Genomic DNA, 15,822 nt, shown 5'->3' with positions numbered 1-15,822 from the left:
AATCACCGAAAAATAACAACATTCCAATGGTTGTTGTTATTGGCTCCATAAATTACCGTAACGACACAATTTCCTCTATATGACGCAGAATATTTTTGGTTTACGCAAATTTGATTCTTTGTACTTCTGTAAAACTTGAATTCTAAGAGATTAAAAAAAAAATATATATATATATTTACAAGTTTTGTTTTAATAATTTGATATAAAAAGGATAATATTGTGTTTGAAAATTAAAATTATTTTTCTTTATTAATTTGACATGTTATTAAGATAAGTATTAATTAAACATTATTGAAACTATTAATTCCAAGTATATGTAAGTAATTAGGTGTTGTGTACTAACATAGATAAATAGATAGACACACAGACAAACACACACACATACACAGACAGACAGACAGACAAACACACACACATACACAGACAGACAGACAGACAAACACACACACATACACAGACAGACAGACAGACAAACACACACACATACACAGACAGACAGACAGACAGACAAACACACACACATACACAGACATACAGACACATACACAGACAGACAGACAGACAGACCACTCAATATTACATACTGTCTTGTGCTCTATGTAATTAATTAACTGTAAATAAATAGATAAACAAAACATAAAGTGTCCCATATACCCGAAGATCTGTTAGAAGCAGTGCGGATATAGTATACTGTACACTATATCTCCGGTACACAAGAAGGTTACAGTCGCCGGCACTGTACTCGACCACCTTCACTTCCTCAATTGTAACGTTAGGTACCTTCTATGTATTTTTTCGGATTATTTAATAAGATGGTAACTATCTATCTATCTATCTAGCTATCTATCTATCTATCTATCTATCTATCTATCGTTACACAGAAAGCAAAAGTAGATTTATGTCATCAAATGAGACAATAACTCTTTTAAATTACTTTTTCGATGGTGCATACATACATACATACATACATACATACATACATACATACATACATACATACATACATACATACATACATACATACATACATACATACACGTTCAAGCTGTGGTAATTAATAAAATAAATGGGAATGATGTAACTGAGTAAAGAGAAGAGACACAGGAAGAGGAAGAAGAAGAAGAAGAAAAGATGGAGGAAGAGAAGAAGGAAGAGAAGAAGGAAGAGGAGTGTGAGGAGGTAACCCGTATCTCGTTCTTTCTTTATGAGGAAACTTTTTTGTAGTGAGCCTAACATCTTGGGGGAGGAGGGGAGGGTGATGTGAGGGGAAGGAGTTAAGGAGAGAGAGAGAGAATGGAAAAAGAGACAATAAATAAAAATAATCATAATAATAATAACACCCAAACTCCTCCCCCACCACCCTCCCCACACCCCCACCACCCTCCCCACACCCCCCAAGTTTAAATAGTCTCCCCAAATATCTCTCAAGTATTCTCCCCTAGTATCGAATATATTACACCTATGTCTCTTACCCAGTCCATTTATCAGCATACATCAACATTATAACGACCGTCTTTATAAATTATCTCAAAATATCTTACGAGAAAATAAGTGTTTTTCTCGTAACTGTAATAGAGGCGAGAGGAAGAGGTGACGTTACGTAAGGTAGGAGTCACTGTGTTTTGTTCTGGTCTCCATGTTGGTGTAGGGAAGAGGAAGAAGAAGAAGAAGAAGAAGAAGAAGAAGAAGAAGAAGAAGAAGAAGAACGACTAGGAAGAGGAGGAGGAGGATCATAGTAAAAACAACAATAATAATAATATATGAAAATACTAATAATAACAAAAATAACAACAACCACCACCACCACAACACGCTAACACTAAACACAACGCCTACATCACTCCCCTCACCTCCTCCCAAAGTTGTGATTAACGTGTAGGAGAACTTTTGAGAATGTGTGTGTGTGTGTGTATGTGTATCAAGCGTCATAAATTCCTCCCTGTACACGTTATTGCCTCGTTTGCATACTAGAATGCCTACCTACCCCCCTCTCCCTTCCCTACCTCCCCCTTTGCCTCTCTCTCATCTCCATCCTGTGATCTTCCCCACCTTCCTCACCCTCACCCCTCCTTATTACCCCCTCCCGTGAGTACATAAACACAATTGGACTTAGCGATTATGTTAGGAACGAAGGACTGGTCCCGGTGTGTGTGTATAAATCATATTGTGTTTGTTTGTCTGTGAGGATGTTTTGTTAGAGAGAGAGAGAGAGAGAGAGAGAGAGAGAGAGAGAGAGAAAGAGAGAGAGAGGATACATACATGCATGCATACATACATGCATACATACATACATACATACATACACCTCCGTGACCACCTGAACACTCACTGGGGATCATCTGTCAATTACACCAGATTATCACAACACCTCTGCCAGCACACGATAATTCATGAATAATCTCCCCGAATTATAGCTGTTTACTGCTAAATTTTGTGTTGTTTGTAAGACTGACTGTAAACAACAAACGTTCAAATATGTTTATTGTGTTTTGTTTACTGTGTGTGTGTCATTCGGAGGTTCATTATGTTTATGTCGTCTGTACTATAGAAAATTAATAAACGCAACAATACTGAAACAAAGGCCAATCAGCAGTCCCTAATCTTCATATCGTCTATACTATAAGTTCCAAGTTCGTAGTAACAAGTGTAAACACAGAAGCCAATAAACGCAACAATACTGAAACAAAAGCCAATAGACAGTCCTTCAATTCCATGTTATCTATACTATAAGCTCGTGGGATCCGTGGTAGCAAATGTAAACACAGAAACCAATAAAAGGTACAACGTGGAAACAAAAGCCGATCAAAGCTGTTCTTCACGCCTATGCCGTCAATACCATCAACCTGAACACATATGTAAACAAAGCAACCAATAAACCCCACAAACTTGAAACAAATGACGATCAAATCACTTCAAGAAAATAAACAAAAGACGAATGCTAATGGAACCTAAACTACAAAAAGAATTGTTGATAAAAAAAGTAATAGATAACAAGGAAAAGACATAAACAATAAATGCCAGAATGAGAAAAGATTCAAATACGACCCAACTTAGAATTTAAAGAATGAAAACCAAACTTAGGATAAAAAATTACAGCCAAACTTAAGGTAAACAAAAATGAAAACCGAACTTAGGATCACGACCATCACACCTTCCCTAGCACCAAAATAGACAAGAGAGATGGAATAATAAACAGAGGAATTGAGATAAGGAATTAAACACAACATAGGCAACACAACCAAACACATATATAATACAGGCGACACGGACGACATATGAATTCACATATTAAGTTACATATTGAGAATCATCCCACAGATTAAATACATGGAAGTAGTAGTAGTGAGTAATCCAATCGGAAATGAAGTGAGTAGGAGGAGGAGGAGGGAGGAGGAGGAGGAGGAGGAGGAGGCGAGATTGGGAAACAAAAACAGGAGACTAGACAGAGAGAGTAGTCGTAATCTGAAAACCATCAGACCAGAGAATCAATGCCCCCCTCAGTTATTGCCTGACTCTCTTCCTAACACGTCTGTTGTGAGGACCTGCCAGGGCTTGTGGCTGAGAGAGGTGAGGGAGATATAGAGAGAGAGAGGGGGAGAGGTGTGGAGGGAGAGCGTGGGGTGTAGGGAGAGGGAGGGAGAAGAGAGAGAGGGAGGGGGGGTGAGACAGGTAGCAAGGAGGACGTGTAGGGAGAGAGGGAGAGAGATGTGTAGGGAGGAGAGGATGAAGGAGAGTGAGAGTGGGGGTGTTAGAGAGAGAGGAGAGGAGATAAAAGAGAGAGACTGAGAGGGAAGGAAGGATAAAAATGGAATAAAACAAACACAGATCCATTTAACACACAAACAGAAAAAAAAACAGACACTTAAACCTTCAACTAACAAAACCCAGAAACACACACACACACACACACACACACACACACACACACACACACACACACACACACACACACACACACACACACACACACACACACACACACACACACACACACACAATAAAACAAGGGGCTGACAAACAGAACCATTACAACTGGACAAAATTGCCAGGCAAAACTTAGTCTTTTAAAAGCAGATTTGGAAACCATAGTGAGAAGAGAAAGAGAGAGAGAGGGGGGCAAGACAAGACATGCTCACAGATAGCAACTAAAGTCTTACTCGAAATTCTTGAAGGCGCACCGTGAAGTGTGTGTGTGTGTGTGTGTGTGTTCGTGGATAAGGTGAATGAGTGTGTACAGAGGGAATGACAGACATCCAGACAGACAGACAGACAGACAGCCAGACAGCCAGATACATAGACATACAGACAGAGACAGACAGTGTTTGGTGAAGTAATCCGGCATACACGTCTCCAGGCTGGACCGTCACGCCCCTACGATCATCAAATTAAACCAACTACCTGTGTGTCTACCTTTAGGAGGAGGAGGAGGAGGGAGGGAAGTAAGAAAGGAGGGAAGGAAGGAGGGAGGGAGGGAGAGAAGGAGGGAGGGAGAGAAGGAGGGAGGGAGAGAAGGTAATGACACTAAATTCACAATGGTTAAGTAAAGTGAAAAGTTTTGGCACATAATTTCCTCTTGAACAGAAAGTATGACAGTATATCCTGCCCCCACACCTCTGATTATATCCTGCCCTTCTTCCCCCTCCTCCTTCTCCTATCTCTCCGTCTCCCTCATTCGCTAAAAGACCGAAAAGTAAAATAAAAATCCCTAAAAAGAGGAAAAATAAAAATCACTAAAAAGACAAAAATATAAAAAATCCCTAAAAAGACGAAAAATACTAAAAATACTTAAAAACAACCAAAAACAAAAGAAAAACAAACAAAAGACCAAAATAAAGACAAGACCAATAAAAAAAGACCAAAAGACCTAAAAGAAGACTAAATCTTAACCCCCCGAAGGATCCGACGGACCCAGAGACCAGACCGACCGGGGGAGGGGAGAGAAATGGTCTGAGTGAAACAATGACACAAGTCCATAACTGATTTTTACTCTGAGGGCGTGGAGATATGCCTCTCTCTCTCTCTCTCTCTCTCTCTCTCTCTCTCTCTCTCTCTCTCTCACACATAATTTCCTAGTAATTAAGGAAGAACATCACGCAAAATGCTTCCCAGGTATTCTGTTGCTGGGAGTGTGTGTGTGTGTGAGTGTGTGTTAGTGAGAGTGAAAAGGTAAGTGAAAGAAAGTGTGTGAGAGAGAGAGAGAGACTGTGAGAGAGAGAGAGAGATTAACAACACCTACCACGGCAGCTTTCGAACTAAATTCATTGGAGTCGAAGCCCCCCAAGAAGTAATAGTCCTCCACCAATCAGAATTCACCTTTATCAACCAGCGATTCATCATTGGTTAAGAGCTGTTGGACCTTTCCCTCTCCTCCTCCTTCCCTCACCAATTTACCTCCTCCTTCTTTCTCTCTCTCTCCCTCCCTCCTCCCACCTCACTCCCTCTCCCCTCCACTACCCCACCCCTCCCCATCACATCACATCCCCCCTCACCCATTAACTCCCTCATCCCCTACCCCCTTCTCTCACCCCTTTTCTCCCCACCCCTCACCCCTCCCCCCATCTCCCTCCCCCCTCCCCCCTACCAAAACAAAAAGTAAGGAGGGTGGGTGGGGGGTAGAAGTGTTGATGAGGGAGATGAGGGGGTGATGGGGGGTGATGGGAGGTGATGGGAGGGGTGGGAGTGATGGGAGGGGTGATGGGAGGGTGATGGGAGTGGTTGATAGGGGGTATTTTTATTCCCCGCATCATAACTTACGGTTTGGTTCAGGTCGCCCGCTCTAAGATGATGGCCTCAGATTTTACCCAAACGCAAGAGTGAATTTTTTGCCAATTTAGGCCGATTTTTGCGGATTTTCGTTTTTTTTTCGTTTTGTCCGTGATTTTTTTTTTCTTCTTCTTCGGGATGAAAAATTTTGTTTGCGGGATTTTGTTTAAGGTGTGCGTGTGTGTGTGTGTGTGTGTGTGTGTGTGTGTGTGTGTGTGTGTGTGTGTGTGTGTGTGTGTGACAGACAGACAGACACTTAATCTCTCACAACTGTACATAAGTTCTTGAGGAAATTCCTCCCACTCTGTCAAGTCGTTTCATCTCACGACAACAGACGGGGAGACACGTATGTAAATGAAGCCTCGAGGACCAGGGTTCGAGTATTAGGGTTCGAGTATTAGGGTTCGAGTATTAGGGTTCGAACAGATACACAGAGATAGAGATAAAAAGAGAAAGAGAAAGATGGAATGTGAGAATATATAGAGAAAGTTCGAATGGAGAGAGAGAGAGAGAGAGAGAGAGAGAGAGAGAGAGAGAGAGAGAGAGAGACCTTGTTTATTTCGTCTTTTTATTTATATGTAAATTTCCGAACCATAATTCTTTACAAACTACAAATATCAATATACCATTAAAGTTTCCTCTCTCTCTCTCTCTCTCTCTCTCTCTCTCTCTCTCTCTCTCTCCGGGAATGTGAGGAATAAAATGGTCATCATCTTTCCACAGCGGGAGGAAAGAAATCTATCTTTTTTTAACAGGAGGTAATAAAATATTCTCTCTTTCTTTCCATAGTGTGAAGGAGAAAAGTCTTTTCTTTTCCCGTAAGGAGAATAGTTTTTTTTCCCGTACGAGGAGGGAAAATAGTTTTTTTCCCATAGGAGGAGTAGGAGGAAAAATAATCTTTCACCCCTAAGACTACAGAAGTATTTGTCTTTTCTTTCCCGAGGTAAAAATAGCAATGTCTTCCCAGGTGGTCCCGTGACGTTACAGTGTCTTGGGGAATATATTACCTGTGACGACTGACTGACTCTCTTAAGGGACACAGGTTCGATCCCAGGCCACGTAGTTGTAAATAGGTACTTAATTTACAGTTGTAGGTGTGAAGGTGATCAAGTACAGTGCCGATCATGTGGTGTCCTTGTGTACCGTGGGGTTAGTTCACTGTACCCACACTGTACCTAACTGGCCAGAATCAGCATTTTGAGTATTTAAAGCTGATTGGTCCACATAATTAAACAAACGTCGGTGATTGCCTGCGTTAAATAGCAAGTAAAATAATAACAAAATAAAATATTTCTTATGCCTTGACAGGTCTTCCATCAGACAGGCCATGACAGGTGAACGCTAACTGGTCCTCTGACAGTTGTTGGGTCAGACAAAGCCTCACGCTCTGCTGACAACAATTGGTTCTGACAAAATGTTTTTCCGGTTGTCTGGTCATCAGCCAAGTCTTTACATTATGGTCTACTGACAACAATTTCTCTCTTGGTTGCAGACGGTCCGGCTGCTGGACGCTTGGGTCTGCTTCCTCCTATACTGCCTGACGGAGAGGTCACCAGAGGACAGGTCTTCCCCCGACACTCACGCCCCCATCTAGATCTTCCTCGCCCATCAGCCACGTCCCGGGGGCTCCATGACGCCCCTGGGACACCTCGAGCTGGAGGCCAGGAAGGTCAACCCCAGGAGGAGAGAAACGAAGACACACAGACGACCGTCACCAAGAAGAAGGGAAACAACTCTTACACTCAGGTTGTCTCGACGCCACAGTACGCGAGAAGCAAGAGAAAAACACGGGACTTGCTGCCGGACTTTGAGCCCTTCCCAGAGCACCTCGGGGACCTGGCGGGGGAAGGCCTTCACGACCAAGAACTAGAAGACGACTTCCTCCTCCTCCCTCTCCCTTACTCCTCCAAATGGAGTAGGATGGAAGAGAAGAGGAGCAGGAGCGGGCGTGGCAGGGGGCACCGTAGGCGACACAGAGTCCGCCACGGTAAGAGGAGACGAGAGAAGGAGAACAGTGAGCTACTGCTACCGGACTCAGACCTCAGCTTCGGCAGCGTCCTTCAGGAGGCTCAGGGCAAGAGAACGTTTGAGGCAACACAACACCACAGCCACAGCCAGGCTCCGTCATACCTCTGGGCAGTGGACGATAAAGCCACTACTGAAAATATGGTCCAGCTTAACCAGCCATCAGGATTCTGGCCGCGTGTGGGTAAGGGTGAGGGTGAAGGTGAGGTTAAGGGTGAGGGTGAAGGTGAGGGTGAAGGTGAGGGACCACAAAAACATAAGAAACCTTCGATGCCTTCTCTCAGTGACCCCAATATGGCCCTCAGTCCCTCGCCTCCCGGCCCCTCGGCTCCTGGGACGCCCGGGGCCCTGACCACGACCTCTCACCTTACCAATGACTCCCAGGGCGCCCCGACGACCCACCATACCGTCGTGTCCTTGCTCACTAACACCACCAATGATGTGAATTACCGACAGGGTCCAAGAGTGTCTGGGGAGGGCAGCAGTACCCTGAGGACCCCAGAGGACCACAGCTGGGGCCATAAAGCTGTGGTCAACGCTTCCATAATGCAGGCGGACGAGGTGACGACTGCGGCAGACGACCTCCACCACCACGCGGCCCCCTCCCTGGCCACCAAAGCTGGCAACCTTCTTCCTAACGTCACACAAAAGCCTCAGGATTCCAGACGTGATCCCTCGGAATCCAACAAGCGTCAGGCGATAAAACTTGGCAGTGGGGCGCGCCACCCATCACAGATGAACCCGGGGACCGCGCTTAAAAATTCAGAGCATTACGCCGACCCGAAGCTCATGATGGGCCCGTTGACGGTGAATCATAGCCCAGAAAAACATGACAACAGCATCTCTGAGTCTCTCCCCACCTCGGAGAATCTATCAGCGAGACAGGTGGAGAATAATCGACCAGAGGAAGGTGTGAAAACTGAGAAGGTCGGAAGCGGTGAGGGGCGGAGGGAGGAGACAAACGGGGCCTTGCGGGTGGTGGGGTCTGGGCCGCCCCTACAGCTCTCCGCCCCACATCCTTTCCCTCACGTCTCCCCGGGGAAGGCCGCCACCGATTTACGGTCTGGGCGGGGCGGTGCTCCTGATACTACCTCCGGGCACAGCAGCAGCAAGGACGAGGACGAGCACGAGGACGTGGCAACCTTACAGCCATCACCCAAACCAAACGACGTGCCAAGTGACGACTCAACCGAGGACGTGAACCTACACACACTGTTACCAACAGCCTCAGATGACGTGTTCTACCCTTCGTCCCTCCCTATCCAGCAGGGCCTCAGACGTGCTCACTCGTCCCTCAGCACCACAGACTCCCCCAGTGGCTGCTACAGTACCAACGACGTGGTGGTGGTGGTCTTCCTCACCTCACTCGTCAACTTGGTGGCCTTCGTGCTGGTGACGGTGATGCTGTGTTGGTGTTCCCTCAGGGGTCGTCTAGCCTCCCCGCCACCACGACCACTACACCCAGACGACCACAACGACCAGCTGGACGACGATGTAGAAGAGATAGTGTAAGTACCGACGACCTGCTCACCTGTGTAGTACCTCCTGACTAATGGTCGTACAGTAATTACCTTAATGCTATACCCAGATGTGATAGTTTTAATCTCTTCATAATATGCCTTGCCATAGCTACTTTAGGCTATACTCTTCATGCTATATTTTATATACTATAACCTACAGACAGAAAGATAAACAGACAGAGATAAGAGACATATACAGAGAGATACAGAAACAAACACAGACAGACAGACAGACAGACAGACACATAGAGCGACAGAGAGAGAAAGTAAATCTCTCTGTCAACCACTGGGACGTCAGGTGAAACTCATTGACTTAGAGAACGTTGAAGAAAACTTCAAAAGACAGACCAATTCCTTCCTCTATAGTGAGAGAGAGTGAGTGAGAGGGGGAGAGGGAGGGGGGGGAGAGAGGGATAGAGGGAGAGAGAGATATGGAGGGGAGTGAGAGAGGAAGAGAGAGAGAGTGAGATAAAGAGGCAAAGAGACAGACAGACAGAGAGAGAGAGAGAGAGAGAGAAGTTCGACCAAACAAACGTAATCTCCCCATCAGTCACTGAATGCCGCATAGATCTGAGGCTCAACTAACTCAACACAGATAGGATAGCTACTTATGTATTAGGATATTTAATATTAAGGTAATAAAATGGCGGCGAAGGTGTGGCTATTGGGAGAGGCTGGAGGCCACGTTTTTTAATAAAAAATAAAGTAGAAGAAATATTACTAGTACTGTAGTAAGCGTGTCGTCCAAGTTAGAAAACTCTACGGACATCACCACCCATGTTTCACTTACTCCCTCTAGTGGTATTATTATTATTATTATTATTATTATTATTATTATTATTATTATTATAAATATTTTTATTATTATTATAAATAATATGATTATTATTATTATTATTATTATTATTATTATTATAAAAATTATTATTATTATTACTATTATTATTATTATTATAAATAATTTTATTATTATTATGAATATGATTATTATTATTATTATTATTATCATTATTATAAAAATTATTATTATTATTATTATGAATAATATGATTATTATTATTATTATTATCATTATTATAAAAATTATTATTATTATTATTACTATTAATATGATTATTATTATTATTATTATCATTATTATTATTATTATAAAAATTATTATTATTATTATTACTATTATTATTATTATTATAAAAATTATTATTATTATTATTATTACTATTATTATTATAAAAATTATTATTATTATTATTATTATTATTATTATTATTATTATTATTATTATTATTATTATTATTATTAATATTTTTATTATTATTATGAATAATATGATTATTATTATTGTAGATATTCGTAACAGTATTAGGAGAGGACAGACAGACAGAGAGGGTACATAAGAAAATCATAAGACATAACACCCTCACACCGTCATAATAAACACAATAATCTGACCCCCAGTTAACCTGACCCGCTGTAACCTTGTTTGACCTACCCCCCTGTCCTCTCTCCTCCTTCCTTCCTTCCTTCCTTCCATTCCTCCCGACTTGCCTTCATCCTTACTGCCTACCTAACTACTTCCTTATCTCTCTCTCTCTCTCTCTCTCTCTCTCTCCAGTAGTAGTTTAAGCCTAACCTAACCTAACCCGATCAAGTAGCTTATGGTAAAGGTGTGTGTGTGTGTGTGTGTGTGTGTGTGTAATAACCACTTGTTGTTGCGGTTAATTTTCCCGCCAAAAAACATAATGGCGGGAACGAAAGAGCATATAACATTAACCAATCAACGTCGACCTTACGAACCCGCTCCAACGCACCAAAGGCCTCACTCAATATGTTATCAACCAATCAGCATCGAGCTTTCATATGAAGACTGTGACGCAGCCTATAACTGGTAATAGTTTAAACACCTAAGCCAATCAACGTTTAGCTTGTTTATACCTTAACCAATCAGCAGGTTAGGTTAGGTTAGGTGTAAATGTAAAAAAAAAATACCCGTTTTACGTTGATGTAAATGATGGTTTAATGGCGATGTAAATGAGGCCGAGCAATGAATTAGGGTGTGTGTGTGTGTGTGTGTGTGTATGTGTGTGTGTGTGTGTGTGTGTGAGTGTGGATTTAATACCTGGGGTGATGAACGGGGCTCATTAGCGCAGTTCTCACCTGGTGCACGGAGTAAAACTTCTCACGCTGCTGTCATCCATCTTTCTCATCCACCGCATCCATCTCAATATCATATACATCCACAGCCATCCATTTATGCATCCAATTCATACATCCTCGTTCAATTATCCATCCATCATAATCTAGATCCATCCATCTCATCCACTTATCCTCCTTAATATCATCTCCATCCATTTCTATCCACTTCATCCATCTCTATCCAACTATATCCATCTCAGAAACCACTTTGACTCACGCCTTACCTAGACTAAGATGCTCACCCACATTTACCCATACACACATTTACCCATACACCCACTTACCCACATACCCACATGCCCACATATCCACATACCCACTTACCCACATACCCACATACCCACATATCCACTTACCCACTTACCCACATACCCACATACCCACATATCCACTTACTCACATACCCACATACCCACATATCCACATACCCACATATCCACATCATCGTAAGACTGAACCAAGACGCCTCAACCTTCAGTCTTAAACACTAACTCAGTCTATTATCGAGTTCAGGGAGGTGGCTGTCAGGTGGATAGACAGGTTAATAGACTAACAGACAGACAGGCAGACAGCTCAACAGACAGACAGACAGACAGCTCAACAGACAGACAGACAGACAGACAGACAGACAGGCAGACAGCTCAACAGACAGACGGGCAGACCCAGCTCAACAGACAGGCAGACAGCTCAACAGACAGACAGGCAGACAGCTCAACAGACAGACAGACAGACAGACAGACAGACAGCTCAACAGACAGACAGACAGACAGACAGCCAGGATGAAATGGCTTCTCCCAAACCCGAGTTATTACCAAGACCTTTAACAGTGATGATGATGATGATGATGATGGTGATGATGATGATGATGATGATGATGGTGATGATGATGATGATGATGATGATGATGATGATGATGATGATGAAGTGAGTGGTAGTGGTGGATAGTGGTGTTGGTGGTAGCAGTAGTAGTAAGCATGACCACCATCTCAGGTAGGTCACACCAGTTCTTCACCTCACGATCTAATTAACAAGACACAGGTAAAGTTATTAGCACCTGAGTTATGAACTGGTTGTATTAATGAATGTTTTTGTGAAGGTGAGGAATTGGTCTCTCATTTGTTGTTGTTGTTGTTGTTGTTAATGTTGTTATTATTATTATTATTATTATTATTATTATTATTATTATTATTATTGTTGATGTTGTTGTTGTGTGAGGTTGTGTGTACTTGTTTGTTGATATTGTTTGTGTTGGGGTCGTGTGTGTTTGTGACTGTGTGTGTGTTAATGGAAATAAGTATACATATATACATTTATTTATTTATGTATATAAGAGCGATTATTATGTATGCTGCTTTATCTCTTATCGCCATCTTCTTCCTCCTCCTCCTCCTCCCCCTCCTCCATAATCTTCTTCCTCCTCCTCCCCCTCCCCCTCCTCCCCTCCTCCCCTCCCTCCCCCTCCTCCATCTTCTTCCTCCTCCTCCCTCCCTCCCTCCCCTCCCCTCCTCCTCCCCTCCCCTCCCCTCCCCTCCCCTCCTCCATAACCTATTAACAAGGTCCAGTTACCTCTGACATCTTCCACCCCCTGACCTAATTTCATCTGTGACCCTACCACCTGATTCTAACCTACACTACTACCATTACCACCTACCCTACCATCCCCACCATTACCACCCTACCTACCCTACTACCCTACTGCCCCTGCCCCTACTACCATCCCCCTGCCGTACCACCCCTACTACCACCCTACCATCCCCACCACCATTACCACCCTACCACCACCCCTACTGCCCCTACCACCATCCCCACCCACCATTACCCCTACCACCACCCCTACTGCCCCTACCCCTACTGCCATCCCCACCACCCCTACCACCCCTACCACCACTACTCAATACGATACAATAGTTGTTGAACGACGTAATACCATTTGGACCTTGTCTCGGTTCCCTCCTCCTCCAACCTCCCCTCCCCTCCCCCCCTCCTCCTCCCCCCTCCTCCTCCCCCTCCTCCTCCCCCCTCCTCCTCCCCCTCCTCCTCCTCCTCCAATACCTTCCATGATTTCGTGGTGCATTAGCAGACGGTGAATGGTGGAGTGTATTTTGAATGTACCTCTCTCTCTCTCTCTCTCTCTCTCTCTCTCTCTCTCTCTCTCTCCACCGTCATTAAGTTACTCCATGCTTCACTCTGCAGCCCCAAGTTATAATGACCCCACTACTAATAGTAGTGTTAATAGACCCCAGTCCTAATAGACCCCAGTCCTCCGCAGGCCCCAGTCCTCATGGACCCCAGTTCCTGATAGACCCCAGTCTCATAGACCCCAGTCCTAATGGGGAACCCAGTTCTAATAGACCCCAGTCCTCATAGACCCCAGTCCTAATAGACCCCAGTCCTCATAGACCCCAGTTCTGATAGACCCCAGTTCTGATAGGCCCCATACAGCACACCTCTCTTGTGATATATTTGTTCATTAACCTAAAAGACTTACTCCTGATGTCCGTTCATTTAACACGTCCGTTCCTTTACCTAATGTCCGTTCCCCCGGTGGCTGGTCTTAACCCCCGCCCCCCCACGTCCGTTGTGACCCTCCACCGTCCTTGTTCGTGTCCTTGGCTATCAATCTCTTACAAATCAGCCGTCAGCAAAAATTGGTTAAGAAAAATCAGCTGAATGGACAACTGCGACTAATTGCATCTATTAGTGAAGTCTCGAATCGTCTCGGTATTAGGATTCGAACCTCCCCCCCATCCCCCCCCCCAAATGACATCTACCTCTCAATTTGATGTGCCTATTTGTCCTTTATTTTAGTGGCCCGTAGGGGATGAATAGGTCAGCAGAAAGATAGGGAATTGGGTATACGCTGACGGGTTGATACGAGTAACTGGATGTGTTAAAGAGGTATTCTGAATCGTCTCGAAACCTGAGTCGAACCGCGAAGAGGAGGAGAAGGAAGGAAGGAAGGGGAGGAGTAAGGAGGAGTAAGGAGGAGGGAGGGGTGGAGGGAGGAAGGGTTGGATGGGGTTAGGAGGAGAGAGATAGGGAGAAAGGAGGGAGGAAGGGAGAAATAAATCCTATTCCTTCCCTATTTTGGGCTGAAATTTCCCAACTTAGAGAATCTTAGAGCAGTACTGAGACCCCGCTAGGAGTTCCTGTGAGAGAGAGAGAGAGAGAGAGAGTGAGAGAGAGAGAGAGAGAGAGTGAGAGAGAGAGAGAGTATAACTAATTCGATCATTCACCACCACCACCAATGCCGCTGCTTCACATCAGGTAAAATATGATGACGAGACAAGAATGAGAAAAATTTTGTGGCGAGATTGAAATGTGTAAGTTGAGGATGGGGGTGTAAGGGGTGTTGGACGAGGAATGGGGATGTGTAGTATGTGGAGAGAGATGTGTTGGGATGTGTAGTGTGTTGGGATGTGTAGAATATGTGTGGTGGGGAGAGGTTGGATATAGTGTGTGGGAGATATGTATATGTATAAATGGAGGCTGGGATATATGAACATTTGTCAGTCTAGATCTGTCTGCATACAAAGATACCGACACCAGCGTTCTGTTTCCACCCCCCCTCAGGCTACACACACAGTTTGAATCAACACTACCGGCTCGTTCTCAGGATTTCCTCAACATGGTGCAAGAGCCTAGGTTGTTTGCTATCCTATAAAGCAAACAATCCCGAGGCGTGTCAGTTTTTTCCTTTAACTAAATGCAAACAAACTCAGAAATCACGTCTTGGGGGTTAAGATTGTTTGATTACTGCAATGCAAACAGTAAATTCAGTGGTGTGTGTTTTCCTTGTTTGTCTTTTCCTCGCGCAAGCAACTAAGAAAACAACGTGTCTTGGGGCTGAGATTCTTGCTTTACCCATAAAGCAAACAATATCGTGGTGTGTTAAGACCAAGAGCAAACAAATGGGGGGTAAACAAAGCCAGAGGAGTAGATTGTTTGCCTCTCCAAAAAAACCAAGAACCAGAGGTAAGTTTGTGTGTGTGTGTGTGTGTGTGTGTGTGTGTGTGTCTTTCACATAGTCATACAACTCCAGCATCTCATTTCATTACCATATTGTTTACCTTCCCGCCAAACAACATTGACTTCACGAGTTGTTTATCTTATCCCTCAAACAAGCAAACAAACACGAACTATATTTGTTAACTCATTTTGATTCCAAACTTAAGGAAAAAAAAACATTAATCCTGTAAAAAAAAATTGTGTCACGTAATGTTTTTATTTTTCTGGGGAGGGAAGGGGGGATTTCACCGACAAAATCCCCCTCCCCTCCCCTCTACCTTAGGAGGACATAGAGGTAGGATTAATCTAT

General features: G+C 43.8%; 1 protein-coding gene across 1 annotated transcript in view; it reads left to right on the top strand.

Moving 5' to 3' along the window:
• LOC121863696 overlaps positions 1-15,822 on the top strand; it is a 48,645-nt gene that overhangs the window by 20,743 nt on the left and 12,080 nt on the right. Inside the window, exon 2 of the mRNA XM_042362439.1 lies at positions 7,256-9,296. Within this exon, the coding sequence (XP_042218373.1) occupies positions 7,256-9,296 (2,041 nt within the window). The remainder of the gene's footprint in view (positions 1-7,255; positions 9,297-15,822) is intronic.

This window comes from Homarus americanus, unplaced genomic scaffold (genome assembly GCF_018991925.1).
Source record: "Homarus americanus isolate GMGI-L3 unplaced genomic scaffold, GMGI_Hamer_2.0 scaffold40248, whole genome shotgun sequence".
In the NCBI taxonomy this organism is placed as follows: domain Eukaryota; kingdom Metazoa; phylum Arthropoda; class Malacostraca; order Decapoda; family Nephropidae; genus Homarus; species Homarus americanus.
Note: the sequence above shows the minus strand (reverse complement) of the source record. Positions and strands in the feature narration are given on the sequence as shown.